This window comes from Formica exsecta, unplaced genomic scaffold (genome assembly GCF_003651465.1).
Source record: "Formica exsecta isolate Colony F162 unplaced genomic scaffold, ASM365146v1 scaffold117, whole genome shotgun sequence".
NCBI lineage: Eukaryota > Metazoa > Arthropoda > Insecta > Hymenoptera > Formicidae > Formica > Formica exsecta.
The window spans coordinates 446023-472162 of record NW_021848510.1 but is presented as its reverse complement, the minus strand read 5'-3'; the positions used below and the strand labels follow the sequence as shown (position 1 = coordinate 472162).

Below are 26140 nucleotides of genomic sequence, written 5' to 3'. Positions count from 1 at the left end.
ATATATATAACGATGTTGAGAGATCCTTGTGTTTAGAGACATAAAACAAAATCCCGATAAACTATATTTTCTTGACAAAACTACTTCAAATCGATTTAAGAAAATCGATAAAAGATATAAACTTACTTCGGATTTAGGTACTATTGCTCGCTATGAATTGGTAGTGGACGATTCATCTGTTCAACTGATGACCTCTCTGTATTTGTCAGGCCCTTTTATACCGCTAATGTGGGTCCCTACCCCTACCAAAAAGATAGGCAGTTTCTGCAGCCCCCACAATGAGTGTTCGAAGCTGATTACTCACCAAATTGCTGAGAAATTGAAAAAAAAAATAGACAGTTTTAATAAACGAATTTAAATAAATTCGAAAATTATATATATATGTTAATATTAAATTATATATTATCTCGCGCGCGATTTTTTTGTAATATTATATATTACACTTTGGGTTATTTTTAAGTTCGCTTTCTAGACAAAGAATTTGTAAAAATACAAGTGCTACCGTAATATATAGTTGTGCAAAATATTTATTAGACGAATTTATTATATTTACCTCGCGATCAGATTGAAAAAAGTAGTCTAAGTCGAATTGATGGTCTTGATCCAGTAGGCGAACCACGACGAATGATCGTTCAACGGATGGAAACAATGCGTGTTTATGAGTGTTTAAGAACGTGTCGATCGATTTCTATTCAAAATGTTCAACATTGGCGTCGCGTTACCTGGCCTATGACAGCCAGAACACTTGTCGAAGAAACTCATCCACATGAATCATAAAACTGATGCTTTTCCTATGTGAAATTTAATTCTTCTTCGCAGTTAGATTTAGCCATCGAGAACGATCGGGGTTGATTAAAAATCGATAAGAGATATATTATATATATTTTTCGCTAATACACGGAAATATGTTAATATACAGTTGTTATAGTATACAGAAATAATGACAGATTTTTAAATTGATTTTGTTATATCAGAAATACCGAACTTGAATTTAACTCGAAAGAAAAAAATAAACTTTATGAAAATTTGTACTTTTCTGTAAATATCGAAAGCATTATTTGTTTCGCAGTTAAATAGACTTTGCTTTAATGAAATTTTAAATTGAAAGTTTTTTTATCTAAAGCTCTCTATTTAATGTTGGACATTAGAAAACTTGTAATAAAGGCCGACTTTCCTCGACATTAAAGAAATTTTCTGAATTCTTTCAAAGAAATTAACACATATATGAAAATTTGATTTATTTTCTCTGACACATGTTATATATATGTAACAGATATGGTAAATATAAAGGTACAATAAAATAGAAACTAATTTTAATGTTTCTGAAAGCAACATCTCTTCATGTGGAGGAATAAGAGTAACGTAAAAATATTTAAAAAATATGGATTATGACTTCGTTTGTGTGTACTTTTATGTTTTCATTATTTAAAAAAATGGAAGTTTTATTTCTCTTTATTTCGTAACTTTAAAATATGATATTTTCATTTCGAATCATTAATAGTAATATGCCATTATATATATTTCGTCACACTAATGACTAATGTTTTCGGCATACATAAAACACACATTATGGTAAAACTGATTAGCTATTGTCAGCCGCGTCATCGTTTTCTAAAATCAGCAGCTAGAAATTACAAGGCTTTATTTGTCCAAAATCAGCAAAATTATTATATACCAGGCTATATATTTTATTTGTGGGTTTTAAGAATTTCCTAATATTACGTTTATGAAAAAATAATCGCATATCAGGATATAATCAGCTTGTGCAAATCGAAATTTTTAATATTTTTTTATACAGATTGCTGGAATCTTCTTGTACAACACGTTACTCTTTTTTATCCTTTGGAACGTAAGAGAATGTGAATGTGACACTTAAAAATTTATGAAGGAGAAGATAATTCGTACACGTACCGTTGATTGATCGATCCGTCCGCTTCGTCGGAGAAGACAAGAGTCTTTAATCGCACTTCGCATAAGTTCTGGAAGGCGGTATATTCAGACTCGCGTTGAAATTGCTGATACAACATCCTACTATGTTCGTTTTGCAAAGCTCACACATTTCATTGCAAACGAGCCATCGTTTGGTATATAGAGGTAGCTCGTATTTCTCATTAAGGCACAATGCCTAAAGCCGATAAAGAAAGAGATACATTTACAAAAACCGATAGAGAATTTTGTTTGAAAGATATATTTTTATAAAATTTTGTTAACATTAATAAATGTGACTATATATTTTCAGAAATTTCTAAAAATAGAAATAATATTAAACCAAAAAAATATATATATCACGAACACATACAATTATCATTTAATATACATAATTACAAATTAAAACAAGTAAGATACACTTGTTCACATAATTACGCATACTTTTTAAATTTGTTATTAGTATTTATATTGTTATGTTCCTACTTCAATATATCCTACGATGCATTTGTTATCTTTCTAATATTTAATGACATTTTTTTATTTATTATTTCTTTTTTATATCTAAAAAGATTAGAGTTGATTTGTACACGTGTTAAGTGTGCACGCGGTCGTAGACCTCACGATTGCTTAAAGATTGTTGCAAACCCATGCTGCTTCTTCAGCAAATCGTTTACCGGACAATGAATTTTCATATCACGACTTTAAGTTCGCTCATTGAACTCCGCCGAATTTGTAAGGTGAAATCATCAATATGGGAATATGGGAATATTACAGTAATATGCGTTAAATCGAAGCAGATGCTCAATATCTTTTCTTTTTATCCAGCTAGACATTCCTTTACTTCTAAATTTATACTACATTAGTCGTTAATGAACTTTTCCATTAGACAAACTGATAAGAAACTAAATACTACTGATAATAAGTTAAAATAGATTTTTTCTCTGAAGCTTAACGACTGCATACTTAAATGCAATGAAACTTTCTTTATTCTTAAGGCTTGAAAATATTTTACGGAGCGGCGATTTTTGAAATTGCAGGTGGGTTTCAAGGGCTACGGATTAACCCCGGCGAAGGTGCATACTGTGGGAAAATTTCAATATGAGGGAAAAGATTACGAGTTGAAACATGGCTCGGTGGTCATCGCGGCGATTACTAGCTGTACGAATACTAGCAATCCAAGTGTTATGCTTGGAGCAGGTAAGTTATACTGTGACTTTTATATGAATTCTATTAGAAAAATCTAACATTAAATATAGAAGTTTAACACAATTGATATGTTAACATTTTATAATTTATTACATTGATGCAAAAGCCTTGTTCTATTTTGTAACTTTTTAATATGTTCCTTTGTATTTTTAAAATACCTCTTTATAAAACATTCAGATTAGAATGATAATAAACGAAATATGTTGCTCTGTAAGCGAGAAAGAGAAAGAATATTTAATTTATTATTGTATCTTACGAGTAAGCTCATTAGCAGCAATATTATTTAATCGTGAAAATCATTCTTTCATTATTATATATAAAAAATATGTTTTTATTTCAAAATTTACAAAATTTGATGCAGGTCTTCTTGCTAAAAAAGCGGTGGAAGCTGGTTTAAGTGTCGAGCCGTACATAAAAACATCATTATCACCTGGCTCCGGAGTCGTGACTTATTATCTTGAAGAAAGCGGAGTGATTCCATATCTGACAAAGTTGGGATTCGATATCGTGGGTTATGGGTGTATGACTTGTATTGGAAACAGCGGTCCGCTGCCTGACGCTATAGTCGAAACTATCGAAAAGGTAAGATATTCCGAAATAATAAAATTCCGAAAAATAAAAATAATTTTATAAGTTTTTATTGTCAAATGAAATCAAAATATTTAAAGAATCGTAATCGTAAATTTAACAAATGTTATTTGATTTGAAAAGACTATGAAATCAACAACATCTTATCGAATTAAATGATTTATTTTACAAGTATTAACATTTTTACGCTTATAAGCAACGCTTATTGTTAAATTCTTGTTTTGTCTGCAGAATGAACTGGTCTGCTGTGGAGTTCTATCAGGTAACAGAAATTTTGAAGGCAGAGTCCATCCGAATACTCGGGCGAATTATCTAGCATCTCCGCTTTTGGTAATAGCATATGCTATCGCCGGCACTGTGAATTTCGATTTTGAAAAGGAACCATTAGGTAAAATGCTTTTATGGATTATAAAGATATATAAGAAACTTCGAGGAAAATATATATGCATATGTATTTTTTAAGGTCACAAATCTAATGGTACTCCGATATATTTGCGAGATATATGGCCGACCAGAACGGAAATTCAAGTTGTAGAACAACAATATGTCATTCCGGCTATGTTCAAAGAAGTTTATAGTAAAATCGAACAGGGCAGCAGCAATTGGGCGAATTTGATAGCGCCTAGTGGTAAATTGTATCCATGGGATGTTAATTCAACGTACATTAAAAATCCACCTTATTTCGATAATTTGCAGAAGGTCATTAGAATTATTAATTTATTATATTAATATCGTTAGTATCAGTATAGTATAGTTTAATGTCCAATCTTCAAAAAATTCGAAAGAACTTAAATGTAATCTTTTCAAATCTTTAAGATTAGTTTTTTTCGATAATTATATATTGAAACAATTTGCAATTTCCTATCTCCTATATCTATGAAGTAAAAAAATATATCACTTTATAGGAGCTACCTCTAATAAAACCGATTACGAGAGCGCGAGTGCTCGTAAATCTTGGAGATTCCGTTACGACCGATCATATTAGCCCGGCGGGTAGTATCGCGCGTAATTCGCCAGCGGCGAGATATCTAGCGAATCGTGGGTGAGTTTAACGTACAATGGACACAATTGACATTCGAAAATTAGCCGAATTTTTGAGAGTATATCTTTATTTCTAGCTTGACACCGAAAGATTTCAATTCTTACGGTTCGCGCAGAGGAAATGATGCAGTGATGGCGCGGGGCACATTCGCTAACATTCGTCTGCTAAACAAATTCATCGGTAAAGCGGGACCACGAACGATCTACATTCCAACTAACGAAGAGGTACATCTCTCTGTTTAGCTTCAACAATTTATCTCGACTATTTTCGCTACAACGTTCTTCGATTTATAATGTAACAGAACGATGATACATAAGCATTAGACAATTCGAATAAACGAAATACAATTCATTAGAGAGAATTATTTTTTTTTATGTTATTAGAATATATTTAACGTGTACGATTTTTAAAATACACACTGATGGCGAATGATTGATAAGGAATTGATGTTATTTAGATGGACGTATTTGACGCAGCTGAGAGATACGCGAAAGATGGGACGAGTCTGATTGCTCTAGTTGGTAAAGAATACGGATCCGGATCTTCCAGGGATTGGGCCGCTAAAGGACCATATCTGCTCGGTATACGAGCGGTCATAGCCGAGTCATATGAAAGAATACACAGGCAAGTTTCCTCCGAATTATATTAGATAAAGTTTAAATATATTTTCATCGAATTGTTAAATATATCTTTTCTTTTTAAAGAAACAATTCCGTAATAATAAGATTTACTTAAATGTTTTTATTTAAAATCGTTTATTTATTCATAGATCCAATCTTGTGGGTATGGGCATTGTTCCATTGGAGTATCTTCCTGGAGAAAATGCAGAGTCCTTAGGTTTAACAGGCTATGAGCAATACGACATTGCGATTCCCGAGAATTGTCAACCCGGAGCAAAAATTACTGTAAGCACTGATGATGGCAAGAAATTCGAAGTGATTACACGATTCGACACAGAAGTTGACTTGACCTACTTCAAACACGGCGGTATTCTCAATTACATGATTAGAACAATGATTTGATGAGATTTTTAAAAGAGAATATAAATGGCTTTTTTGGAAGATTACTTAATGAGAGATACTTAATATATTGGTTTTGGGATATAAAATATATCTCCTTTAAAGAAGATTTAAGTTTCACAAGTATGCGAAGGAAACATAAGTAAGCATACAATATAATTTACATGCTATTGTAACAAACGCCTGTTTTTTTTTCTTGTTTCATCCAAAACGATCAAAGTAATTATATTATTTGTATATACAGCGTGGGTAATTAATATATTTATTTTATAACATCCAAAATATTAATATACCAATTATTGTTAATATTTGCAGTGTCAAATTCACTACGCGAAGTTTGTTATAATCAACTTCGAAAAAATCACTAAACCGCGTTGTTCGGAAAATTAGTTTTTTTTTAATATTTTATATAATAGTTATACTCTTACTACATATATATGGGGAAAGTTATTCATTCTTCGCTTTTGTGTATGTATCACAATAGTAATAAACTGTTGTAAAATTGTTGCAGTATAATTGCTTTCCATTTTTTTATTACATATATATATTACGAAAATACAAAATGTATCATCACAGAACTTTATATCAGAAATGATATTACTTCCATTTTTTATATAATTTTTTACGAACTATATAATACACAATTTAATTCCTAGAGAGATAGAGAGAAAGATAATTTCATCTTTTATTTTTTCTATATCTCGAATAGCAAGAAATATGTAATCAAACAGTTACAAATTAATTAATAAAATTGTTTGTAATTATACCTCTGGCACGACTGGCCTGAGAAACTTAATTTGGCTAAACGTCGGTCCAGAGCACAATACAGATGACTACTATCGAATCGTAGAGAATAAATCGGGCTGCTTAGATGTACTGTGCGCGAATTTACATAATATAACTAGAAATTTTAAAGAAAGAAATTTGTAATGACAACATATAAAATACAAAATGCATATGATTTCAAACGAATAAGAACCTGAACAAAATTACACATCCTTTGATCCCATAAAACAGCTGCACAACCATGCTGTGCTCCTGTAATTATACTGTATTGATAATCGGATGAAATACAATATAATGCTGCATCATTTGGATCTGCCCATGAACTAACGCATTTCTCGGTTCTGAAATCGTAATTGTTAACGTCCAGAGTTACATAATTGTGAACATAATAACTAAGCTGAGTAATCTAATAAAGTCGATATATATATATTACCTCAAATCCCATTTTCGGACAAATGTGTCATAGCCACAGGTGAGTAAAGTTTGCGGATTATCCCACACCATGTCTAATATTCCAGCACCGTGTTTCCATGGATACCGTATTTTATCGAACATCGTATAACTGAAATCTCTCTATTAGCTTGTTGCAAATTGTTCACTATATACCAAAATCATATCCAATCATACATCTTGTAACACCATCAATTATTTTGCTATATTAATATGCAATATTACCGTATAAGTGTTTCAATATTGATTAAATTAAGTGGTGGAATGTTGGTGGTTCCAGACGAACCGACAGCGAATTGCGTCCCTGTAGGATCAATCATAAGTGACTGCACCCTATCTATTTTATCCATGAAACCTATGCTGATCTCATTTTTGTCGAAATTGCTTTCTTCAATATCTACATTTTTTTGTATCTAAACAAGAACAAACATATTACATCATAAATTATCATTGCATTATAGGCAAGTTATATCTCTATCTCACCTTTATCATACCATCAACCGAACCTGATATAATATTTTGCGATGTTGCATCTATGCCATTAATATCGCAAGAATGAACATGTCTCAACAGCTTTACAGCACGAGGATAGCCTTTGTGTGATTTATCTAGCCAATACTGTATATCACCGTTGCTAAGAAAAGTTTTTGCAAAGAATTTTATTATAGAAAAAAACAAAATTTGAACAGTATTTGTAACTGGATACACACCTATGACCACTTATAATAAAATTTCCACAAAGGACAAATTTGCAGATATCTGCTACATATATGTTATTATAAAAGCGATTACTATAGTTTATTTCTATGTTGACTTTTTCTTTAAAATGTTTTGAACTGTGCTTAACACCATAAAGGTGATTACCACCACTCCACCAGAGAGTGTCGTTCGTCATTTGCAGCCATGGCATCACTTTCACTTTATTCAATATTAAAGTTTTATTGTCATATCTTCCATATCGCCAATTGTAAGATATGAGCCACATATTGCGTGGAGATAATAATATTGGATTGCATCTGAGAAATAAAATAACATGTATTCTCTTTAAGATATTTCTATATAGAATTGTATAAATATATCCTTCCAAATCGTAAATAATTAAATATATTTTATAAATATCCAGTTATCAAATTAAATACATAATAAAAAAAGAGCTTAATATCAATGCATCAAAAAGAGTTATATTAATGCAATGAAAGAGAGTATATATTAAACGTTAAATTTGAAAAATTATTTTATTTTATTCTTATTAATGAATGTTACGTCCAAGTGAAGCTTGCTTCGTTTAAATTTTAATAGATAAAGTTTTGGTTTAAATGAAGATTTATCAAACCCACGTATAACCTATACAACGCACCTTCTACGAAATCTTTCTGACGTTTGATTCGTGACAAGCAATCCTCTGCTCTTTTTGATCCAGACCGCATCCGAGCGTACGATCTCGTAAAATCGCTTGCACACCTCGCTGAGTCGCACCAGATCGAAAGCATCGCAATAATCAAAGATCATTAGCAACACTTCGTACGGCAAGATATCCAAATGCAAAGTATCTGTCATTTTTATATTATACGGTTCCTCCTCTTTGTTGTTTATTACATCTCCGTTCACATTGGGACAAAGTATCCACGGTTTAATTCGCACTATTGTCTTTATATATATATATATATTGTATATATAGAAAATAAAATAAAATGTTTCTTATTTTTTTATATTATTATTTATAAGAAAAATTATATAAAACGTTATGTTTCTGCTACAACACAATGCTTTTGTGCATCGTCAGGTTTTCTCCATTCAACATTATTTTGTGTGTCTGCAATTAAAAGCAAAAGTTTATTATTTTTTTCGTAATATTCTGAAGTCACATCTTAACAATTTAAAAATTACTTGTGAATTTTTACCTGGTGTTTTATGTTTTAAGTACAGATTGTGAAGAATGAGATACATTAATGCGGAAAATGCTGCGAGTATTGAAAATATTCTTAAAGTGATTGCACCACCGACTTTCTTGTACAAGATACCTCCTATTAAACTACCAACCGCGAATCCTGAAAAAATATAAAACATTTCAAGAATTTTTATTAACTGTGAAAATATAAAATATATTATTACAAAACAATTCTCAATGTATAACTGAGTAACAAATTCTTACCGAAACCATCATCCATTCCTGCCACAATTCCTTGAACGGTGGCTGATGTGCCGGGTGGTGATACCGCGCTCGCGTATGCTACTATTGTCGTGTAACAAAGCGCGTATGTTGGTCCTTGCATGAAAAATTCTACAGGAATTACCCACCATGGCGTTGGTGCAAGAGATATTAATCCTAGACGTAACGCGTAGCATACAAAGCAGAATGTAAAAGTGTAACCATATCCGAACTTCTTCAATATTTTACCTGGAGAAAGAAGAAATTTGTGATATTATAAGCATATATAAAATACTTTCAATTATATAATACTTATTTACATAGAGTACAAACTCTATGATACTAGAAATCTTTTTTTTTTTTGATATTTCCAATATATTTCAAACCATTTGATATTTGCTTATGCGTTTGACCCAGCGCGTCATGAACTGTATTCTCGATCTCGACCCTCGACCTTGCGCTATCACGTGGCCCATCATGGCACACGTGATAAAAGCGGCACACACACACACACTTCAAGAGACATACATTATAGATACTAATATCGTCATTTGAGTAAAAAATAAGATTTATTATATGCATTATTGTATAATAATAAAAATGATTGTGTGTGTGTGCGTGTATGTGTACAAAATGTAGTAAATAGCAAAAGCGATTGTGAATATGATAAACAAGAAATAACACATATAAAAACTTGAAATTATAAAAAATCCAACTTTTTTTTCTCATTTGCAATATTAGTAAAAATTACTATCTAAAAGTTAATTATTCTTACAACTCATCTCTCAGTTTTCACAAATGATCGCTGTACAACTTATAAACACCTAAAAGAAGAAAGAAATCCATAAATATGGACATGTAGAAATATATAAAATTTAGAGAAGAAAATTTAAACTTTATCTTAAGATAATATATATGCTATGATACTAGAAATATTTTTTATGTGTTACCAGACAATGAGAAGAATATTATCTCGCCACCAAGAGTTTCTGCGGCTACTATTATACCTTCTATTAACTTAATTTCACCCATATAACCGGTTGCCATAGCAAGATCTTCTAAATACCTAATAAAAAAGCATTAAATAACAATTCTATTTGTATTTCTATTAAATAATCGAAAAATACAATGAAACATATCGATAAAACTAAAAATTTACCAAAACAAAAAGTAAATCATGAAGCTATCAAGAATGCCAGCGAGAGTAGCGAAACACAGAAATATAACGATAGGTTTCAATTTCAAAAGCGCACATACATCTTTGACTATACTTGTCGAATCTGACATGAGTGGCAGCTGTAACAAAATCATATAATAAGAGATGAAAACAGTATAATATATGAATATGATAATATGAATAAAACTGTTTCTCTCTCTTTCTCTCTTTTTTTTTACTGTTTCTTTTTTTCCATTTCCTTTTCTTCTTAATTTATAATACAATTACTTCCAATTTTCTGCAGCAAATTAAATCGATACAAGTGAATGCAAACACGAGAAGAAACGCTGGTGTATAAATCTTATAGATTCCTCCTTGCGACCACAAATCTACTGTGTAACCGGCTAGAAATGCTGCGACACCAAAACCGATAGTACCCCATACTCGTTGCCTGCCGTACCCCATTTGTCCACCTTCACCTGAGTGGATAAATAAGTTTAGTAAGAAAAGCATACCTCCCTTTTTCGTGATATTAATATATAAAACTGCACAACTAATTATTGCAAAATTATTGCAAATTATATGCAGATAATACTTTTATATTTTGATTTAAAATATATATACAAAAACACTTACCCAATATGTCAAAGCAAATTGCATCGCTTATGCAATTGGAAACATTAAAACCGATGTTGCCAAGAGACATTAAAAGAACAAATCCCCAGAATGTAATGGAGGTATATAGACAATGAGTATCTTCGAAATTATCACAGGTAACATTGCAGTTATTTGTTATATTTTTTTGACATAATGATGTTTCATTAATATTTAATAGACATGTAGTATTTGGTGAGATGAATGCTTCTTCTCTAACTGTATGAAAAGATACTCGCGTGGAAAAATTCATATCCTTGCATATCCAATGACATGTAGTATCTTTTATACCGTTACACGATACCATTGCTGAGGTATGCTTAAAATAAAAACAATAAATAATACGTTAAAACATAGCTAAAATTATCTGAAAAACGTTTAGATTTATAAAAATAAATATAAACAAATTTATCTAAATAAAATTTTTACTAAATAATGTTTCATATCAAAAATTTTTTACTATTATTGCGTTATTAACAAAAAATTGTATTGTAAGACAATAAAAATTTACATAATCCATATCGCAAGACGGCAAGGAAGAGCACGAGATGTTTTGAAACTGATGATCTGGTAGCATTGGACCCGGCAATACTGGTAAAAAGTACATCAAAATGTAACAACCACTCGTTATAGCAAGTAATGCTATAAATATCGATTTTCTCCAGGCGCGAAAATAATCTACGACAAAGCCGAATGCTGGTTTTGCGATCAGAAATAGAATAGGCAAAATCGCAGTTATGCTACCCATAATTAATGGTGAGATGCCCAATTGCTTGCCATAAACTGGTAGAAACGGTAAAATAGGACCCATAGCTAAAATAAGAAAAATAATTATGATTAATTTCTTGCAGTATATGTATATATAAATATCTAATAATAATTTATTAAACTATTAATAATTAATTTTTAATATTTTTAACATTGTCATAATATATACATATATTTTTTAAATATAGTATATATTCTCTATAATAAGTATATTTGTTTAAGTTATAAAAAGATTTTATTATATATTAGATTTATATTTTATATATTTATATCATTTTCTTATATTATATAAATATATATGTATATCTTTTTATATTTTATATTATATGAAGAAGACATACAAGAAATTTCAAGTTAGATAAGAATTCTTAGTATATAAAGGAAATATATATTATTGTATATATACCTGCCATAAAAAAGAAATAATGAGCCTTTACAGGCAGTTGTATGTAATTGATTTTCATGGTATTTGGATAAAAAATAGATATTGATGTGCCCAAAAAATTTTGTATCCTCGTACTTCACATTTTTATGTAGATAGAAATATTAAATCGGTGCAATCATCTTTATAATCTCATGTCATATAGTCAAGCAATGTCAAATGTAAAACTAGAATTGCGTCAAAATAATTTTATCTGCAAAAATATAAAAAATATTATTTGTATAAAATTTTTCACGAATATATTACACACAGCAGCAAAATGTTATAAACACATTTGGCATTTCCGTGAAAATTATATATTTCGTATAATATCGCCCCAAGCAGAATAGAAAATCACAATAATATCAGATGACATCAAAATGACATCATAATGATTTTTAATAGTCATTATGATGTCATTTTGATGTCATCTGATATTATTGTGATTTTCTATTCTGCTTGAGGCGTGTGTGCGCGCATTCGAATTTGAATCATCGCCATTTATATGCGATATATCGAACTTCAAAAGAAACTATCGTTTTCTACAAACTTCACACGCTTCCAAAATGGCGCCGCACGATGTTGCGATCAGCTGTTTATTGTCACAACATTGATATACGCGTTTTACGCGTGATTTGATGCTTTTTAGAAAAAAATTTATAAGCACTTGTTCGTTTGTCGTAACACTTTGCGATCGTCACTCAAATCTACCAGTCTCCAGCTAGAGAGCTGTACGTAATTCGATAAATTTACTGTATTTAGGCTGCCTGCGCATTCAGCGCCAGAAGTTCGCCTCTAACAAATTTTCGAGCCTCTTAATCGCTTGACGAGCTGCATGCTGTAAGTCATACAGCTATTATGTGGAGAGTACCTACATATGTATGCGTGATTAAAAATACACGCGACTCTATCTATGCATCCTAGCTACACCTCTCGCACTTTCTACACGTAAAAGATACATGTATTCATTCTTCGACGGGCTAAAGAGAAAAGACACAAAGAACAGAAGGTGCAGTCTCATATAAATATAGAGATTCTGCTTGTACTGCTTTAATATATAAGTTTTAAATGTCACAATTTTCACTAAATGAACACTTTTCTAATCAACACATTTCTCGCATCTAAATACTGATGCGTTGTATCGAAATTACACCGCTTCGATAGAACGAGTGCTATTACGTAATTATATTGGCGGGACGATTTTCTAAAGTTCGAGATGACCAAGTAGATATCAAACGCAGCGGTCGTTACATAAAACACATTGTCTTATCTCGATAATCACTTTGACAATAAAATGTTTGACGCCACATTTTCGATTCACTAAATATTTGCAAAGTTTCATAAAGATACGAATGTCAAATATGTAGCTCGCTTAAACTTATTGTTTACGATAATCGGTTTAATCTTTACTTTTGCATTCTTACTTTTTTTTTATACTTATCATATATTAATTAATATATATATATTTATGCGTTGATTTACGGCAATATCGCTGGAAAAATCTGCTCGTTTGTTATCAATATCGTTCTGTTTAACCGTCGATGATGCGGCGAGAAGTTTTTAAATAAAGATGATATTTTATCGTATTGCATTTTTATATATTCTATTAGCTTGTCTTTTATTTACTCGAAGCCCTTTGATATTTCCACGTATGTTTGAATCACATCACAAGGTAGAAAATTCGATCTGACTCTTATATTGAATATTTACGTTATCTTCCCGATGATAACCCCGAGAAATGCTTGAATAATAATGCTCTTGAAGTACACGATTATATTCTGAATAGAGATGTTTCTCGGTTCTCTAACTCTTTAACAATGCATAATATATTATCGTACAAAAGCGTATACGGATATCCTACCAGTCATAAATCTTTTTTTTTTTTTTTAAGATTGCGATATATGCGTTGTATCGAAATTACACCGCTTCGATAGAACGAGTGCTATTACGTAATTATATTGGCGGGACGATTTTCTAAAGTTCGAGATGACCAAGTAGATATCAAACGCAGCGGTCGTTACATAAAACACATTGTCTTATCTCGATAATCACTTTGACAATAAAATGTTTGACGCCACATTTTCGATTCACTAAATATTTGCAAAGTTTCATAAAGATACGAATGTCAAATATGTAGCTCGCTTAAACTTATTGTTTACGATAATCGGTTTAATCTTTACTTTTGCATTCTTACTTTTTTTTTTTGCATATATCTTTTATACGCGAAATTGTGAAATTTATTATCATGAAAGACAAAATTATAATAAAGATTAATTCTAGATTTTTCAAAAAGAACTGCGACTGAAGAACGTTTGCTCGAAACTGAAATACCTTATTCTATCTGTAATGCAGTGTAACTGCAGTATCATTATCTCCGAGAATGCGATAACGATGCAAAGTTATCTCATCGATATAATAATAAAACGATTTCTATATTTTATTTTGCACAATATCGAAAATCATGTAATTTAAATTTTAATATATATATATATATATGTATATATTTATATACTTAACCCCGAGAAATGCTTGAATAATAATGCTCTTGAAGTACACGATTATATTCTGAATAGAGATGTTTCTCGGTTCTCTAACTCTTTAACAATGCATAATATATTATCGTACAAAAGCGTATACGGATATCCTACCAGTTTTTTTTTTTTTTTTTTTTTTTAAGATTGCGATATATCATTCTCTTCACAAATAAAGCTCATTCATATGCATACAGAAGCTAATACTATAATCAAGGACAGTGAAATCTTATCTTGCTGCTAATTATCGTGACTCATCATTATAATTGTCATAATTTCCCGTCTCATCTTATAAACAATCGGTCTTTGCGTTATATGCTATGTATACATGCTTGATTTGATGTAATATTCACAGTTAATTTATATTAATAAATTGCTATCTGAATAAAAATAAGAAAGAAGAAGAACATGTATATTTCTAATAAATTATAAAAATGTTTGCTTTGGTAATATCTATGTTTCCTCTTTAATTTTTATATAATATCTTTAAAATATAGATTTAAAAGGCATGTTTTGTAAATAATCTCTTTTCGATTAACTTGTAATGTCAAAGCACGAGTAATTAAATTTATAAATTTCAAATGAGAATAATTCGCAATATCACTAATAAATAGTAAAAATCATGTACATAAATTGCAATTACATTCCTATCAAAAATTCAGATAAATAAATAGTCTCATTTATTGAAAAAATATATGAAAGAAAAACAAATTATATATACTTCTATCAATTATAAATGAACCGATTGTGGTAAGAAAAACTCTTGTATGAAACAACTCTTTCATAAGAAGTTTCTCTTTTTTTATAAGGTGCAATTTTTCTCTTATGATTCAGATATCCATCAATGTGTTCAAAGTTTTAATTATCTTGAGCGAGAAATCAATTTCTCAACCAAAGTTCGTGAATTTAATTCCTCATGCTCTGACAATGCGATAGTGGGATAATAATAACAATACCCACTATTTCATCTCTAAAATAATACGTGTTTTAAAAATTCGTATTTTTAAAGCTATTATATAAGAAAATCAGAGCAAACACGATTATAAGAAGAAATATTTTCATAATCTTTCAGAAATAAATAAATTAAAGAAAAAAACATTCAAAGATATAAACTTTATAACTTTCAAAGCATTTCCCGCTAAACAGCGTTCTATCTTGGGCTCTCATGAGCAATGTCACTTTCATAGCATAACACGCGTTGTACGCATTATGAAGAGGTCTCCCAGCTCGATCTCTCTCTCTCTCTCTCCCACCAGATTTAATGTGATTCCAGTTTCCTATACACACGCACGCATGCAGACACTGGACGAAATCGGTTGGATCAGCGGTAAGCATCAGCTGTGTGCGATCCAAGTCGCCGGACAGTCGGTTTTCGTAACATGCGTCGCAGTTTTTAAAGTTCAGTGCAAATTTTTTTCTGTGTGTTGAATAATATTCTCAAAGCCGGATTATTTTCTACAGGCATATTTTTAGCTGAGCGCATCTCGACTATTTCTTTCCAAGAACGTAGCAAGCAAGACGAGTGAAAAAAACGTGGTTTACCGCATATATGACGAGAATTTCGATGTTAAGGTATGCAGTGAGAGAATTGGTGTAAATTTGGAGCCGGCTCTTCGAATCGAAATGTCATTCGCTTTCGCAAGATCGAGCATCGTGCGATGTTTTTGAAAATTGCAGGCTGCATTTAAAAATTCTAGAACAATTTAAATATTCAACAATTTAGGCATTTTCAAGGAATATATTTTCAAAAGCTTAAAAATCTCAATGCAAATGTTTAGTGTCACAATATACGTTGGAATAAAGCTAACGAGGTGGACATTCGGTTTTGATTATGAATTACAATCGAATGCGATTTGCATAAATTTAGCAAAATTTAGATTGGTTCGGTCTGTTGTATAATAAGGTATTCTTTGTCAGCAAAAAGTTTCAAGGTTAAAAAGCGAAAGTATACGATTCGTTGATGTATATTCGGCGTCGACAAAATGCGTGTTCTTATATCAAAAATCACGTTATTGTTCTTATTAGCTTTGCAAAATTTATTGTTAAAAAGTTAATATTTTCTTGAATAATAATAATTGCAATAATAATAATTCGGTTTCACAACAAGGAAAAAATGTACAAAGAGTGTCTCATTAACACGAATATATCTATCTTCCTTAAGAAAGGACGGTTATAATGTTTTGAATCAAAACATATTCCAAATTTAATATAGTAATTATGAATTGATCAATTAGTTCGATTAATTGGATATAGCTAAATGTTACTGCAAATAGATATTATTTAGAACGAAATTATTTTTTTGCGAACATCTCTTCCAAATATATATATTATATTAACAGAAGGAATGTTAAAAGCTTTTTAAATGAGATAAAACAATTTTAAGCATGTACAGAATAATATTTCGTTATAGTTATGTATGTGACATATCGAATATACATACATCAAGTAAATTTGATTGTATGCATGTTGGTTCGGGAAAATATAACTCGGTGATAAGTTTATCGTAGTAACGTGATCCTTTACACACAGTTAGCTTTTATATGATAGCGATGTTAAATGACTCTCGCGAATGTAAACTTGTTAATTAGAAAAACTCTTGTTCAAAGAATTATGTAACAAAAAGATTTATTCTCAAAAGGAATGGCGACAAATTCGAAGTCGATCATAGATTTCTGTATATGGCTTATTTTCATACATGTCATCTTTGTAAACATCCACGGATCTGTCAATATCGATAAAAAATGTAAGTATAAAACCAAAATCGCGACGATATTATCAGACTATAATATTTATTATTATACTAAAATTTTTTTTAAAGTGCTTTTTTTCATGAACATTTGTGTAAAAAAATATATGACCTTTCAAAATATTATGAAGAAATAAAATTATATACCTATTCATAGCAAAATAATATTAACAATAAGGAAAATATTAATAACAAAATTGTGTCACGAGAAAAAGATTGCCAGTTTCATTGCTCGGCTAAAATGTTACACTGTAGACTGTAGACTGTAAAATTTAAAATTGCTAATTGCGTCACGCGAGTTATGTTTTGTCATAAAAGGAAGTTGGAAGGTTATATGGTCAACTATTAATTAACTCCTTCCGCGTTCTTTTTTCACAAGACAATCGCCGACAAAAATATTTTTCTCGAGGAATTTGTAGAAAATCTTTTAACAGTTCTTATATACTAGTAAAATTGCATGCAAGATATTAATTCATAGAAAAAAAGCATATGTAGAAAAATATCAATAAAAGAAAATAATACCCGATCTTTTTTATTTCGAGAAATGATGATATACTAAAGAATACATCGTAACGTTTTAGGGAGACTGTGCGTAGTGAAAACCGATTACACTTCAAAAAGAATTATTTCACTTTGTTCGAAACTGGCTGAGAGTCCAATAGAATGTGTCATAGAAACCGATAGGCAAGTATCACATAGATAATATGAAATTTTTTAAAATTTTAGCTTTAATCTTTGAAAGTTCTCTTTCTCGAGAAGCCGTATCTCCCCGCTATTTTTTTTCAACTATCAAAAATGGCGACGATTGTTTCCAAACATTTTTTCCGATTAAAAATTAATTATAATATTAATAAAATAATAATATCTTATAATAATGATACACGGCAATTACATGTATTATATAATATAATCGAGAATATTTTGGGAGAAATGCAATTTTTTCTTATTCCTATAGATTTCTATGGAGATATGATCTTTTCAGGAAGACCTATTGCGCGGTTCGATTAATTTTTTTTGTGCAAGCAGACTTTTCATATAAAAGTAATTCTAATTTAGGTTTGGCTGTGTACATCGCATAATCGGGGGTGATGCCGATTTCACTGTATTGGAGCCAGAAGAACTTGTAGCAATAAAAAACTATTACTTATACAAAGTTCTAGTCACGAGTGAATTAAAACTCATCCAAAACGGTAATTAAGACAAAATTGTATGCGAGGTGTTTCATTCTTAACGCGTTAATTTCGACGATTGACGAATTTTCCGATTTATCTTCTCTTAACTACTTTACTACAAAAATGTCGAACTTCGTCGCAATTTTTCAGTACGTTTTATAACTAAGCCTCGAATAAAAAATTTAAATATCTTTGATAAAACATAAGATTTACTTAAATGTTAGTTAAGTTATATTCTTCTTTTATGTATATGTATAATTATTATATAGATTATTACTCCTGAAAGTATTCATTTAGATTTTCGAAAAAAGAATTAGTCGACATTAACTTGATGCCAAAGAATCTATTGTTAAAATTAGAGCAACTCCTCAAATGAGACGCGTTTTCTTTCAGAAGCGGAGCGTTTTCAAATAGTGGCCATAGCGCATAGAAGTGTGCAACGCATATGGGACATTAAAGGCAAGCGATTATGTCATTCCGGCTTCGACGATTCGTCTACAGTTTTTTCAACGGTTAGCGAGCCTTTCTTATGCGAGTACGTTAAAATTATTGCACTTACCTAGTATATTATCGATCTCCCGTATATTTCAGTATCTCGAAAACTTGATAATTAGCAAAGAATGCGATTCCAACATGACGCTATTCGAGAACAGAGTGCATGCTTTATCCAAATTCTTTGAAATGGCTTGCATCGCTGGCCCGTGGTCGTCAGACACGATATTTGATTATCAACTGAGTATGTATGGAATTCTGGAAATATAAACATATATTAAGCTGTGGAAAGTATAATTAATAACGTTTTCGTACATATATAAAGTCTTATTATGATTTACAGAATCTAAATATAAGAATCTCTGCGCCGCATGCGATAATCCGGCCAGTTGTTACAACACCGACAAATATTATGGACGGGAAGGTGCTCTATTGTGTCTTACCGATAACATGGGAGACGTCGCCTGGGTCAGATTGGCCAACGCTCGTGTGCACTTCAAGGTAAAGATCAGTTTATTGTCCATATTCGATTCTTGTTTTTGACCGAGATAACAAAAAAAAAAAAAAATTCGTGTAACAACTTGAAGAATCATATCCGCTGATCTAAAAAATATCTACGACGGATTGTAGCGCGATTCTTTAACGCGGTATTAACATCTGCTTGATGCAGACCGAGATGGTCGATAGGCGGGATTACAAGTTTCTGTGTCCGGACGGTACCACAAAACCGCTTACATTCGATGAACCGTGCGTTTGGATGTCAAAACCATGGCCGGTCATCATAGCTACAATGTAAGTGCAATTTATGTTTCCTTAATTTTAATTCATTTTGACTTTGCAAGATTAAAGAATCAATTATCAATCCTTTTATTTCTCTTTAGGCAAAGTGCCGTGAAGATTGCCCAAATGATGAGTTCGGTTCCCAACACAACGTTCTGCTGGAGAAACACCATGTTGCAGCTGATGGAAAATTATTACATCAATGTGGCCGATATAGACACACTAGAAGTACCGTCCGATTACTTATCCCGATGTAATGTATATCTATCGTATAAAATCTGCAACTTGTATGTTTCACATATTTGAATAATGCCATTTTTCCTCGCGTTTCAGATAATATCCATTTTATTAATGTAAGTTTTTAAAATGCAAGTTTTTTTTGAGCTCCACAAATGTGCGTGCGATTAATCCCTGTTATCATCAAGAATATATTAACAATTTAGAAACGGTTAATTATTAATTTAATGTTTGTTAACTAAGATTTTTGGGGAGTTTTAGAGGTTCAGAGAAATAGAAATCAATTAAAAAATATTTGAACTGATATGAGATTTAAAAAAAAAAAATATTCAGAAATATATGTATATATATATTTAGAAAGTGATGTAAAATACCTGGTATTGTCCTAATGTTTGTCCTTATACCTCCTGATTACAGTCCCAAATTTTATGAGTGCATATACTCGATCGGGTTGTCGGCCTTCAAGAGAAGTGCGGTGGTGTGTGGTGTCCAATCTCGAGTCGCGTAAATGTGACTCGCTGAGAGCCGCCTCTATCGTTTACGGTGTGGAACCGAAGATCTACTGCTTCCAGGAAAAGAACAGAGAATCGTGCTTGAAAGCCATACAGGACAATCTAATGGACATCTTTTTCGTGCGGCCCGAGGAACTTCTCGAAGCTAGAATGTAAGTGCGAAAATCATGCCGACGGGGAAATATGATAGATAAAAAGAGAAAAAATATTTTCCCTTTATTTTTTGTATTGACTTTCTCATAGGAAAGGTTTGAAGCCTATCGTCAATGCGATGACTAACGCAAAAGAGGAAATAAACAGAATCGTGGCAATTGTAAAAGTTAATTCCTCATTTATGACCATAAAAGATCTTAAAGGTGCCAGAGCGTCCTTTACGGGCTACAAAAGCATCGGTGCGATTTTATACGTATATTTATATAATTACATATATATAAAAGAATTAGAATATATTATTTTATCTTCTAATTATATTATTTAACATCAATCGCCGAATTGTTTTTGTTTAATTATTGATGTCTTATCAGGCTGGAACGCTTTTGTGACATTAATGAGAAACATGTCAGACAAAAATTGGGATTGTTCAGATGCGCAGGCTGTTGCAAAATTCTTCAAGGACAGCTGCCTTCTCGATGTTCTCGATAACAATGAAGAGCTTCCAGCTAATTTGCACTCTTTATGCAGAAAAAGTAATATATGTTGAATGCACAGTCCCGATTAAATGTAAACGAGAATCGATCATAAAGATATAAACATATATAATGTACAGAGACATGTGATAGATCATATCTAAATTTTGCACGACACGTAATGTATAAAAGTGATATGAATCGCGTATGATAAAACTGATACTGTTCTCTGAAGTTAATAAATCTAGTGTAATCATATAAAAACGATTATACAGACGACACATGTGAGTAAAAGAAAATAATCAAGATTTCCTACGATTTTATGCAGATATGAAGCGAGCAGACGATGATTTAGATGCTTTCAATTATTTAACTTCGGGTATCGTCGACGTTGCCTTCGTCAATCTCAAGATCATAGAAAGCAAGACAGAAATCGGTGAGTTGCGCTGATTATTTCAGCTTACTAATGTCCTCTGTATTATTTCTAACACGTACCTTTTATAATATCGCAGGTGATTTTTATCACGAGAAGATTGATCATAGGAACGTCAATCGAATGCCCAAATATAGGATATTAGGTCCGACTTTGACAGACACTTCGCAAGAAGTTCCGTATTTGCTCGCTTGGACAACTCTTGGTTCGGTATAGTTCTTTCCTTTTTAACAGTAAGGGCCTCAGCACAATAAAAGGAATAAGGAACGGGGAATAGAGAACAGAGAACAATCACATTGGAGGGAATGCGCACACAAGTGTTGTGCGCGCATTGTTGTTCTCTGTTCTCTATTCCCTGTTCCTTATTCCTTTTATTGTGCTGAGGCCCTAACTTAATATTAGATGGGTTGTGATATAGATTCTTCTTATTCTCTCAGTTTGTAATTTTGCTCGTAAATACGGATTTCTTTTGTCTTGATAGATAGTATCGAATGAGAATATCACGGACCTAAGACGCCAGGAGATCTATTCCATGCTGCTCGAAATGGATAAGCTGTTTGGAAAGAATGCCAACAAACAGTCACCTGCATTCTTGTTGTATGGGCCTTACGAAGGCAATCTCAGCATTATCTTTCCCGTAAGTTAAACATAGAACACTGGAAATAGAAAATTGTGTAGTTTTTAATATTAGGGATTTAAGAAGGTAAACTTGAAGCGATGACATAATCGTAAAAAGATCGATAAAATGTCTTCAAACTGATTCTTTCAAGTTCATTCTTATGCTATGGAGGTTTAAAGAAAACAAGTAAGTTGGACCAACAAGGAATATTTTGGCCAGAAATGTACCCATTAAATTTGCTGCAACTCAAACTTTGATCAAGATTGGTAGGTTCTCTGTGCTTGACTGTGCTTTCAGCTAATCGGAATCTTCGCACATGCAGTCTAATGGACGTTCGAGAACGTCGAGCTTCTCCGAAAATCTTTCGTTTTTCGTGCATCCGTAATAAACGTAGCCTTTGTCGCAGTATGCCCAGGGAAAGTGCGCGCACTTGAAGGACACGGACGGTATTCCTTCGGCGGTCACTGCGATCACGCCCACATCGGGTTTCGGTGAAGATACGCCGATTTTTTCCTCGAGATCCCGTAATACCGCGGTGATCGCTTCATCGATCGATGTTGTTTTGCATTGCAATCGCCGAAGGATTCGCTGTGCTGGCGCGTATTTGTAGATAACATTGTCGCAACCCGAAACAGACACCGAGCCACCTTGATCAACGTAAATGCCGCAACCGATCGCTGTACCGGTCGCGCTCACGCTTCCGTATAACTTTCCCGTTTCTCCGGCCGTCGAAGTCCCGCTGGCAAGACGCTTTTTACGGTCGTATGCCACTGCTCCAACCGCGCCAAGCTAATAAAATATTCTTTCCGATATTATATGTCTCACGTAGCTCGTGTAGCATAATTATAAGGTATAAAATATTTCTATGCAATTAGTATGAAATGTTCAGAGCATAAAAATATTCTAAGTCCATAACTTATCTAAATAGATCTGTCTAGATTTCATATCATATATTTATGAAGTAGATAGAAAAAATCACTCTTTCTTTTAAATAAGTTGTAGACTTATAGTTTAGAGTAAAAGTTAAATTTATAATTTAGTAAAGTGCCATATTAGATATTTTAAAAATCCTGCAAATTTTTGGAATTTAGGAAACCTTAAAAAAATTCTATTAGTTACTTTTGCTCGAACATTTCATACATGCACAAATCTAGAAGAATGAATTAATCAACCTGTAAAATATCAGGCTCGATCGGAGATTCGTCTGATTTAATAATTGTGATATCCGAGGTATCGCTTTTTTCCTCTTCGTGTCTTTCGATTACACATCCCGGTATACATTCCTTCGTATCGGATTGTTTCTGTCCGTCTTGTAACAGTTGTTGTGTCTTTCTCGTATCGTTCAATGTTTCTTACATTCGATATCATCAATTTTACAATTAATATTTCTTAAATAGTTATATTTTTTCTCCATTGTGTTCTTTGTTTTTACCGTTATCTCCTTCTTCGTGTAACGACGTCTTTGAATCAATCGTTACGATTAATTTACCGGGGGACAAAGTGGGAAAATTTGATTCCAAGGCGAGCTTCTGCGCTCCGTCTTCGACTATCAATATGTGTTCCGTTTGTTGCAGGACCAGTTTGGCTGTAAGAACGTTGAGTGTTTTGGACAGGTCGCTTTAGAGAAATAAATATTTAATTATTACGACAAACCTAATGTTATAGGATGTGCTATATTTCGAACGGCGCCTACGCAACCCACGCGTAAATCGTTCGTCATTATCGCAGCGTCCATCACGACCTCGCCGTTAGCGTCTAAGGAACCTCCATACGCGCAATTAAAATATTTCTTGCTCTCCATGTGGCAAATCGCACGCTCAACTGCATCTAGCGAACAGCATCCTTTAATCAGATCGCGATACGCTGCCACAGCGGCATTTTTCACCTGTATCCATTCATCGAATATCGCGTTTTTTTTCTCATATTTTATAAAACTTTCGCACATTGTTCGGTATAGATAACAAATAGTTTAACCTCGTCGAGCATAAATTCTCGCGCATATCGTGGAATTTTCCCGGCGCCTCCGTGAACAATGACAACCGGATCCACCCGTGGCACTATCTTTTTCCTCTTCTCAATCTGCGTTTCGGCATTAATTCTGGCCAACATCTCTCTGATCCAGAAACAATAATCACACATCATGTCAGTGTCAGTAATATGTATCTTTGCAATTTCAGAATTTTTATCACTTTCAAATTTTTTACGAAAGAGTTTCCTGGTGTGTTTATTAAATGCGTGAGTCAAATACCGATAAATTTTGTTTAAATTTGAGATAAAAAAAGAGTGCACTTTTTCAAACATGTGTCATTTGCAAAAAAATTGCCGATGTTATATTATTTTTTTTACGATAAAAAATATTACAATATAATAGCGTTCTGATAGATATCTAGTTATAAATGTGATAAATGTAATTTTTGTTGTTGCAGCACAACACGCGACATTTAGAGTTACATGGTCATCAAGTATTGAGAGGACGCAATTACGACGAAATCATAGAAGATTTTGTGAAGCAAGAAGTTTGTAGTGCCGCGAGCACATGGATCTCTCATTTCCAGGGAATTATTTCCCTATGTATGATTGTTGTCATTATTCTAAATTAATTGTTGAGCTGTTGACAATGAACTGTATGCTCTCTAGGAACAGACAATGCCATGTAATACAGAATCATTTGTAATTGATGGTACAATCGACAAAAGTTAGATTTGTATAAAAGAATAGATTTTTTCTACACAAAGTTTTATTTTTGAGAAAACAAAATTTGAAAAATTGTGAGATTAGTAACATCTTTCCTCTATCTTAAGCTTGTATAATTTTTTAATGACATTGCAGGTTGTATGTTGGTGCATTCAACAATGTGCAACTATTAGTATAAAATTCGTTCAAAGAAATACATATCTTTTTAATGGTCTTATTGTAAGATAAGTCTTGAGAGAAAATATATAATTTAAATATATATATTCTTTGTATAATATATTTATAAATTATATGTTTTATGTTGAAAAGTAGTCAGGAATTATCCAAGCTCAAAAATAATAAGACATTATTAACTGTCCAATTTTTAAAATAAATTTTCTCAAAAAAATGTGAAAAAATTTTATTCTATATTTTTAGCTTATTTTTATAGATAGAATCATCACTCTTTTTCAAGGGTACTATCAATAATGAATTATTTGTATATATGAAGAAAACGTGACATCAAATCATTTAGACTATGTATAAAATATTACATATATCTCAAGTACAATCTTATTATTTCAGTTTTATCCTTTCTCTTATATTTATATATTTTTTGTACAATACTAAATAAATGTATATATATATATATGTATATAAATGTGTTATAAATACTATTATCTACACTGGACGGTATTTATTTTCTCTGGATGGAATTGCGATAAAGAAAGATACATGTGCAAAAATCTCACTCGTTATTCAACTAGTCTCTGTAGAGTGTACAAAATTCTAATTGTTTTCAAACGTGCTTCAATGCACACATTAGAAAAGTTTAATTTCATCAGAAATTACTAATGATTACTAGTACATACTGTCTTGTATAATTAATTCGGAAATATGCGAGATTGTCCCTTGTTAAGTTAAAAATATCGAAATATTAAAAATGCGAAATAATTTCAACTTGTATTGAAATGATACTTACCGAATATCTAATATCTATATCATCTACATTTTAAGCGCACGTATATATTGGAAGTATAAAATCCATGAATCTATCCAATTCTTCAAAAGTATTAATAATAATTGTAATTCTAAGCGATCTTTCTCTTCTATTAGTGTCCTTCTATATAATTCTCCTTTCACGAGTCCAT

The 26140-nt window shown here is 31.7% G+C and overlaps 5 protein-coding genes across 15 annotated transcripts in view; 2 read left to right on the top strand and 3 right to left on the bottom strand.

The window, feature by feature from the left end:
• The window catches only part of LOC115240300 (cytoplasmic aconitate hydratase-like), an 11950-nt gene extending 5653 nt beyond the window's left edge, over positions 1-6297 (top strand). For both annotated transcript variants that reach the window (XM_029815380.1, XM_029815372.1), the window contains exons 8-15: positions 2967-3126; positions 3497-3717; positions 3955-4111; positions 4187-4422; positions 4629-4765; positions 4842-4989; positions 5223-5389; positions 5535-6297. In XM_029815380.1, coding sequence (XP_029671240.1) covers positions 2967-3126; positions 3497-3717; positions 3955-4111; positions 4187-4422; positions 4629-4765; positions 4842-4989; positions 5223-5389; positions 5535-5787 — 1479 coding nt within the window. In that variant the 3' untranslated portion in view covers positions 5788-6297. The remainder of the gene's footprint in view (positions 1-2966; positions 3127-3496; positions 3718-3954; positions 4112-4186; positions 4423-4628; positions 4766-4841; positions 4990-5222; positions 5390-5534) is intronic.
• Positions 6298-6300: 3 nt separating this feature from the next.
• On the bottom strand, positions 6301-10081 carry LOC115240394 (F-box/WD repeat-containing protein 4-like). Its single transcript, XM_029815525.1, has 8 exons — positions 9519-10081; positions 8378-8673; positions 7731-8036; positions 7504-7654; positions 7246-7433; positions 7004-7132; positions 6764-6911; positions 6301-6685 (listed from the first exon to the last, which is right to left on the bottom strand). Exons 2-8 carry the CDS (start codon positions 8575-8577, stop codon positions 6527-6529), a joined length of 1281 nt encoding a protein of 426 aa, XP_029671385.1. The 5' UTR covers positions 8578-8673; positions 9519-10081; the 3' UTR covers positions 6301-6526.
• LOC115240342 (major facilitator superfamily domain-containing protein 6) lies at positions 8715-19367 on the bottom strand. Of its 8 annotated transcripts, none has more exons than XM_029815476.1 (10): positions 19177-19367; positions 12154-12382; positions 11491-11792; positions 10962-11298; positions 10614-10804; positions 10329-10465; positions 10120-10235; positions 9173-9418; positions 8922-9068; positions 8715-8833 (listed from the first exon to the last, which is right to left on the bottom strand). In XM_029815476.1, the coding sequence occupies exons 2-10, from the start codon at positions 12209-12211 to the stop codon at positions 8763-8765; spliced, it is 1605 nt and encodes a 534-aa protein (XP_029671336.1). In that variant the 5' UTR covers positions 12212-12382; positions 19177-19367; the 3' UTR covers positions 8715-8762. The 8 variants fall into 8 exon arrangements, with proteins under 8 accessions (XP_029671336.1, XP_029671292.1, XP_029671319.1 ...); XM_029815432.1 differs by lacking the exon at positions 19177-19367 and adding an exon at positions 13879-14007; XM_029815459.1 differs by lacking the exon at positions 19177-19367 and adding an exon at positions 13795-13979.
• On the top strand, positions 15846-25554 carry LOC115240331 (transferrin-like). 2 transcript variants are annotated; one of them, XM_029815410.1, is made up of 16 exons: positions 15916-16271; positions 17338-17442; positions 18027-18129; positions 18502-18635; positions 19011-19129; positions 19209-19353; positions 19453-19610; positions 19780-19901; positions 19991-20142; positions 20544-20790; positions 20882-21030; positions 21163-21324; positions 21593-21700; positions 21777-21907; positions 22179-22334; positions 24743-25554. In XM_029815410.1, the coding sequence occupies exons 2-16, from the start codon at positions 17340-17342 to the stop codon at positions 24914-24916; spliced, it is 2163 nt and encodes a 720-aa protein (XP_029671270.1). In that variant the 5' UTR covers positions 15916-16271; positions 17338-17339; the 3' UTR covers positions 24917-25554. The 2 variants fall into 2 exon arrangements, with proteins under 2 accessions (XP_029671279.1, XP_029671270.1); XM_029815419.1 differs by lacking the exon at positions 24743-25554 and having other exon boundaries at positions 15846-16271; positions 21777-21902; positions 22179-22313.
• On the bottom strand, positions 22281-26139 carry LOC115240380 (isoaspartyl peptidase/L-asparaginase). 2 transcript variants are annotated; one of them, XM_029815514.1, is made up of 7 exons: positions 25972-26139; positions 24291-24429; positions 23970-24201; positions 23749-23901; positions 23489-23667; positions 22544-23105; positions 22281-22353 (listed from the first exon to the last, which is right to left on the bottom strand). In XM_029815514.1, exons 2-6 carry the CDS (start codon positions 24423-24425, stop codon positions 22614-22616), a joined length of 1191 nt encoding a protein of 396 aa, XP_029671374.1. In that variant the 5' UTR covers positions 24426-24429; positions 25972-26139; the 3' UTR covers positions 22281-22353; positions 22544-22613. The 2 variants fall into 2 exon arrangements, with proteins under 2 accessions (XP_029671374.1, XP_029671365.1); XM_029815505.1 differs by lacking the exon at positions 25972-26139 and having other exon boundaries at positions 24291-24730.
• Between the last annotated feature and the right edge of the window lies 1 nt (position 26140).